This window comes from Fulmarus glacialis, unplaced genomic scaffold (genome assembly GCF_000690835.1).
Source record: "Fulmarus glacialis isolate BGI_N327 unplaced genomic scaffold, ASM69083v1 scaffold25314, whole genome shotgun sequence".
Taxonomy (NCBI): Eukaryota; Metazoa; Chordata; class Aves; order Procellariiformes; family Procellariidae; genus Fulmarus; species Fulmarus glacialis.
In genome coordinates, this window is record NW_009207769.1 from 241 (window position 1) to 7057 (window position 6817).

At 41.3% G+C, this 6817-nt stretch overlaps 1 protein-coding gene across 1 annotated transcript in view; it reads left to right on the top strand.

The window, feature by feature from the left end:
- Positions 1 to 2543: 2543 nt before the first annotated feature.
- The window catches only part of LOC104075682 (target of rapamycin complex 2 subunit MAPKAP1-like), a gene marked incomplete at both ends in the record, with an annotated part of 14067 nt that continues 9793 nt past the window's right edge, over positions 2544 to 6817 (top strand). The window contains one exon of the mRNA XM_009576264.1: positions 2544 to 2667. Coding sequence (XP_009574559.1) covers positions 2544 to 2667 — 124 coding nt within the window. The remainder of the gene's footprint in view (positions 2668 to 6817) is intronic.

A 6817-nucleotide genomic window follows, 5' to 3' on the forward strand; every position in this document is an offset into this window, starting at 1 on the left:
AGCCTCCGTCTGTGGTAGGAGCACTTGGAGCTGGGGATTTGGTGCCAAGAACACAGACATTCAGATGGGAACCAACAGTTCTGCTGGCTTTGTCATTGCTGGGTATCGTTCAGTGTTGGGATGTAGTTTGGGAACCTCTGGAAGGTACTTCTTACAAACGGACAAAGCAAGCAGGTTTTGCTGTCACTGATTCTGTTTTTAAACCTACACCAGTTTTTAAATACAAATGGGTTTACCACTTTGATATTTGTTTCAATTCAGTATATTTTGCTTCTGCCTAGCAAGCCAGGCCTCTGTTTATTTAATTTATTTTAAATTTTTAATCACATTTCGAGTAGCTGGGAGAGCAGAAACGATGGTGCTGTATATATTTGCCTTTCTGTTGCTTGTGCTCATATGAGATGTCTCTGCTGTTTCTTGAGTTTGTTTTGTAAATGCTTTGACCAGCTACACGTGCAGTTGCTGATTGCGCTGGGCAGGGAGGGAGCAGTTGTGCTTTCCTCCCGTGGCCTGCAAATAGCCTGGCTCTGTATCTGCTCTGGGAGTCTGGAATAAGGGGGCTCCATTTTACGGAGAAATGATGTTCCACTTCAGGAGCAGAATGCGCTCGGGCTGTGTGGTGAACACTTCACATGGCTTCTGGGGAGAAGAAATGAGAAGCCGTAATTGAAATTCTGCTGTAGTAAATTTAAAATTAATTGGCGAACAAATTCCATTTCTTAGGCATGCCATCTGAGGCTAAAATACTTAATTTTTTTACATGTTTTAAATATTTCATCATATACTATCATAAATCAAAGTCAGGAAATATTGAGAAATATTTTAAGTACTGATAAAGAGGGAATAGATTTCGTTATTTCAGTTCTAGTTTTTTTGTTACCTTAAGACCTGGTTAAAGGTGCTTTGCATCACTTAAATTTTTTCAGGTATCTGTTTAGTGTTATTTTACGGGATTATATAGAAATGACCTATCTGAGAACTTTGTGTGCACTTCAGCTCTCGGGAGCGGGAGAGGAGATCCGCCCTGCGCTGCTTGGGGGTGCGGCGAGGGCGGGAGCGCGTCTGCCTCCACCAGCTCCTGCCTTTGGAAGTGTGGTTTTCTTCTGCCCGGGGTCCCACGTGGAGTTTGGCTTACCCGAGTCACACCTTTCACCCCGTCGGGTCCTCTCCCACCTGCTGTTCAGACAGCAGGCCTGGAGCTGACTTACAGAGGTTTCACCTGGAATTGTATTAGTCTTTTCTTTTTTTATTCCAGTTAAGGCATATAGTTTAAGGATCCATTCAACTAAAAGATTTTTTTTAAAAAAAAAAAGCCTAATTTTTGTAAAAGCAATTTTAAAATACATTTTCTGTAGTTGGAAAACAGTTTTTTAAGTGATATCATCTTTCCTTGATTTGGTTTGAGAAGAAGGAAGTTGGCACCTGAATCTTGAAGACTTACAGTTAAATGCAATGTATATGAAAATAATTCATTTGAAGCAACAGCATCTGTACATACTTATGTTTGATTCAGTTCAATGTTAACAGTGTACAGATCTCTGGAAAAAGATAAAATCCATCTCTCTATGACCCTTTCTGCTCCTTGCAGCCGTTGAGCTGCTGGGTGATGCCAAACTCCACCTGGCACGTTGTCTCGAGTCTGGAAAGCAGTGCTGATCGCTGCTGATGGGTAAGGAAATCCTTACCCGCGCTTCAGAAGTGCAGCCTTATGAGAAATGCACCGTTGGCAGAGGTAGAAATAGCCAAATCAGGTGTCAGGGAGCTGATTTTCATGACAAAACGCAATTCATAGAAGAAGGGCTGCTTTCCTTCCCAGATATTTCTCAGTGCTCCGTGCAGACACCGCCGAGGCTGCGACAGCCTTACCTGTGCAGCCGGGCTTTTCTTGGCTTTCCACACCTGCGGAGGGTGCGACTGTACGTTTGGTTGAGCCCGCGCTCAAGAAGCAGGCTTTAATCCCAAGCTGGAAGAGTAACGTGCTCGGGCACGCAGGGTCGCTCCTGTCTGGGCCAGTGGGGCTGGACTGCGGTGTGCCACAGCCCCGGGCAGCGCGGAGCAGGGCTCCGTCCCCCAGCAAACAGCAGCCGGGGTAACCTTCACAGCAGCCTGTCTTCAGTCTATGAAGAGCCAGCAGAGAGGGCAGAGCAAGGGGGAGCAAACACATCGTGCTTTTTCACATCAGGAAAGATGCCCAAATAAAACAACATAGATACACACCAAGGTCTGAGTAGGTATTTCTTACAACAGGCGACACCCCTGTCTTGCAGCATGGGCAGGGTATTTAATAGAGGCTCATCTGGTGTAGGAATAATACAGGAATGTTGGAGAGGAGTTTGTCAGGTCGCGTTGTTAGACAGCTGAAGATGACTGGAGTATGTTGTTTCCTTGCACACCATCCTCCCCCGTTTTGTGATAGGGCCCTTCCCTTTGGCAAAGAGCTTTGAAACGTAAACATCTACCTGCCTTGCTTCTAGGCTACGAGTAATCTCATGTTAGTTGAACGTGATAAGCCATCACTGTTAGAAAACAGATGATTTTACAAGTTACTTTATGTTTCAGGTCCTCAGTATCGGCTGGAGAAGCAGAGTGAACCTAATGTCCCAGTAGATTTAGACTGTACCTTGGAGAGCCAGAGCACTTTGGAATTCTGCCTTGTCCGGGAGAACAGTATGTTTCCCCTTTTCACTTTTGCTCTTGTAAATTGCTTAAACTCACATAAGTTATGTATTTTGGAATACAAGCTGTATGGTCTGGGCAAGTAAGTTTTGACAAGACTCTCTTTCCTGAGGCACTTCTCAGTTGTGCCAAAACAATATTCCAGAGGGAGTTGATGGATTTCATACCTTCTAGTAAATAGTCTGCATCCTGTTTATCACTTCATGATTGATCTTTTTCTGTTAAACTCTGCTCTGTAAAGTTATGACCAACCCTGAAAAACACTGGAAATATGAAACTTCTTCTGTTGCAGTCATTGCTTAGTGAATAAAGTGATTGGTCTGCAGTATATTTTGCTATGTCAATACAGCTGTCAGGGGCACTGATTTTCTTCTAATAGAATTTAAAGAAATTAACCATGCAGATATAACCAGAGCAGTTTGATGATTTTTAAAGTGCTAGACAAATAATCCTCTCTCCAGCTATGCTCAAATATTTTTATTCTATTACTGTTTTAATGGTCCTAATATTATTTCCTGATTTATTTCTTTAAAAGGAATTATATGAAACTTTAAAACAAAACATTTAACATCAATTTGTGTTTGTCCTCCATAGCATTTTGATCCGTCCTTCATTCTTTCCAACAGTTTTGGGGTTTTTTTCATTCCATTTTAATTCTGCTGTAAAAATATTGATTGTACTAATGAGGAAACCAGTAGCATTCATGCTCTCAGCCAAGACCGTGCTCAGAGTGTTTGATGCAAACAATCATAGTAAGAGCCTGTTTCAAGTAGTAGAAGAGGTTTTTTTTCTTTCTTTTACAAAGATTAGACTTTTCCATTTATGCTTTTTGGCTATAGCATTTCGTATTTTATCCCAGAATGACAGCAGAGCATCCCCAAAGTACCTCCTAATTCCAGTGGCGAGCAGCAGACTCTACTCCCATTTAAGGACTAGCAGAGGTGAGAGGCAGCTGCCACGAGCTCTCTGGTGGTACGTCAGTGCTGGAGCTGAGATTAAGCACTCACAGTTTTGGCTGCCGTTCTCTGTAGAGTGGGACTTGCTCCCAAAATATTCTTGATGCTTCTGGTTCATTTCTTCATAAAATGGTCTGGAGAAACCGTAGGAGAGAATGTGGCAGAAGGTAGCAGGGGTGCTGTGCATGAGGAAATGGAGCAATTTTAACCTCGCTAATCAAGTTGCACTCTTCCACAAGCCAGAATTCCCTGACGTCTGCATCCCGGCTATTATTTTTGTATCAATTTTTTTAATCTATGAAAAGATGCATACTAGTCATACTTTCATAGGTTTTGCACATTTTGATTAAAAATAACATTTTTTTTTAATCCAGGCTTTGTAGTTAAAAGTATATTGTATATATTGCATTTTTAACTTATTTTCATCATCTGTGGAGGAATCCATGCTGTGGCTTGTAGCTATATCTACTGATGCTCTTAGCTCTCATGAGTGACTGGGTTCAGGTTGCACCATTACTTTAATAATAAATCTGTCATAAGTTTGTAAGTGGTTTAGCAGGAAGCATTCCGACTACTCTGCAAATGCTCCAGGAGAGCCTCAGAGGCCTTGTCTCAAAATAAATGCCAGTCATAATGTTGGGGGAGCACTTCTCCCTTTCCCTGAAGTCCTTGTGCAGCGACTGCTCCTCTTCCCTCCTAGGCGAGGGGACACAAAAGCAAGCCCTTCGGTGGAAAGGTGTAGGATAAGATCCCTGAGGGTGTCCAGTCAAAAGTACTCTTAATTCATGAGCTCTCCTGGCCCTCCTTAAGCAAATCGACAGTGCCCATCTAAGAGCGTGACCTGAGGCCCCCGCTGGGACGGTGATTTCCCCGTAAGGTAACGGGGAACGCCCTGGGCTGGACCCCAAGGGCTCCCCCGGAGCCCCCGTGCTCCGGTGCTGCTGCAGCCGCCATCCTGCCCTGCTGCAATGGCATCACACTGGTAGGTGGTGGCTTTTTGTCCCATTCATGTGTCTTGTGTTTGTCAGCCAGCACCTGGGACATGGAAAGGCGACGGCAAAACAGACACTTTGACGCTGTAGAGTTCAAGAGCAAGTCACTGTTTTAGTGTGTTCAAGGCTGACAGTAATCTAGGCAAAATAATAAATGCTTACATGAACTCTGTCTCTTTTCTGCTGTGCTATTACCAAATGTTTTCTGAATTGATACCTAACTCGAATAAGGAATGCAGAGAAATCTTCTGCTTACAGTTTCTCCCCCAAAATGTGGGTGAATTTAAAGTGATCTTCCATTGTCCCTGCTCAGGGATATATGTGAAACACCCATGCAGTTAACTGTCTACACGCACAGATGTTCAAGGACAATACAGTATATAAGATCAGTCATAATTCATGCATTGTACGTAGCCTGGTTCCCCCAATACACAATAAGAAATTGGATTTTGTAGTGCTTGAGGAGCTCTCTTTTGGCGTGGCATTAGAATAGAAATATTGACAGTTTTGCACTATTAATACAATAATAGCTTGAAAATCCTAACATCAAAATGAAATACTCATTTTGTGCATTTTGTTTTTATTTAAAATATTTTTAGCTTAGATATGTCAGTCAGGAAAAACTCTGTTATAACAGCTATTACTTTTAAATGTGCTCTTCATAGTCTCATAGTCATTTATAAATACATATATGTATGATGCCAAACATCTGCTAGTAAAATAGCTGCCAGTTTCCTTTGGGCAAATAGAAAGTTTATATTTCAGAGTATTAAATGAAATAGAAAACTTTCCATTATTAAGAAATATGTATGGAGAAAACCCCTATCTATCCAACATTTACTAATAGCATTCAAACTAATAAACTGCAGAACTTTTTAACTCACACTAAGATTTATCTTTAAACTAAAAGCCTGCAGTCTGTAATGTAAAATGCTTTTATGTGTAGTAGCAAACTATTCATGGCTAATTTAGTTTTATTCTTACCATCTTACTTCTGGAAAGTTCCTCTTTCTCATTTTATCATTAGATAGTAATTAGTATTCAAGGGAAATTGGTCTTAATATATTAAAATTGGTTTAGTGCCTTTAGACCTGTACCAAAGCCAGTGTCTTATTGGAAAATGTAATTGGGGACTCTGTGTATGTAATTAATTGTATTACAATTAAGAACTTTCATTAAGCAATATACTAGTACATTAAAGAAATAAGGGACATTTTTGCAATGCAGTTAACTTTATATTTTGTTGTTTTATCAAGGAAATACAGGTTCACTTGCTCTTGAATAGGCTACATAGGGCATTTCAATATTCTGATATTACTATTGTGCCATTTTTATATGTCCTCTAGTGCTTACAGGAGTCCCTTTTGGATAAGGCTCCTTGTTTTAGCTTCTGACTTATTTTCAGACTTGTGCTTCCAGTGCCTGTTGTTTCATTACTGTTTGTCTCATCTGAAAAACAGGATTTTCTATGAGGAGATTGGACTGAATTACAAATATAACTACTTCACAGTAGTTCAAGTACTTGAACAAAAATACTACCTCGATACTGAACCTGGTTTAAAACAAAACAAAACAAAGCAAAAAAAAACCCCAACAACAGAGTAAAGATCTTCAACTGTTGTTTCCAGACTGGGAAATATGTCAATTTTCTGGATGACCATCAAATGTGGAGACTGCAAACTAGTGCCATGACTGTGACTTCTAAAACACCATAGTGCTTTCACCACTGTGGCTGTCTTCAAGTGTAGAAGTATGTACCCCTTAATAGTGTTTTTGCTTTTTATTCAGCTTCTGTGGGCAGAAAACACCACTTTTTTTTTTTTAGAGTAGGAGGCTGTGGCTTAATGGTTTGTATGGTTTTGCTGCACAAGCAATCTGAGCAGAGATGGAGAGCAGTCTGACTGGCTGTCGGAGTCCTTCCTCTGGTGAGGACTGAGACGGGAGAGTTGATAAGAATCAGATGGATAAAGAAAAAAGACAGGTAGCTGCATGGAATGCATACACTTCTGTATGGGATCTCCCTCCATCCAGCACCATGCGTTCTCACACAGTGGCTTTGGTTTTAGGGATTTAAAAACAACGCTTCCATGAGAACATTGTCAGCCGTGCAGTGTCTGCGGTTCTGTCCAGGAGATGGAGTCTGCAAACACAGGCTGCCTGTGCTCTCCACTGAACCGGACCTAACTTCATTGT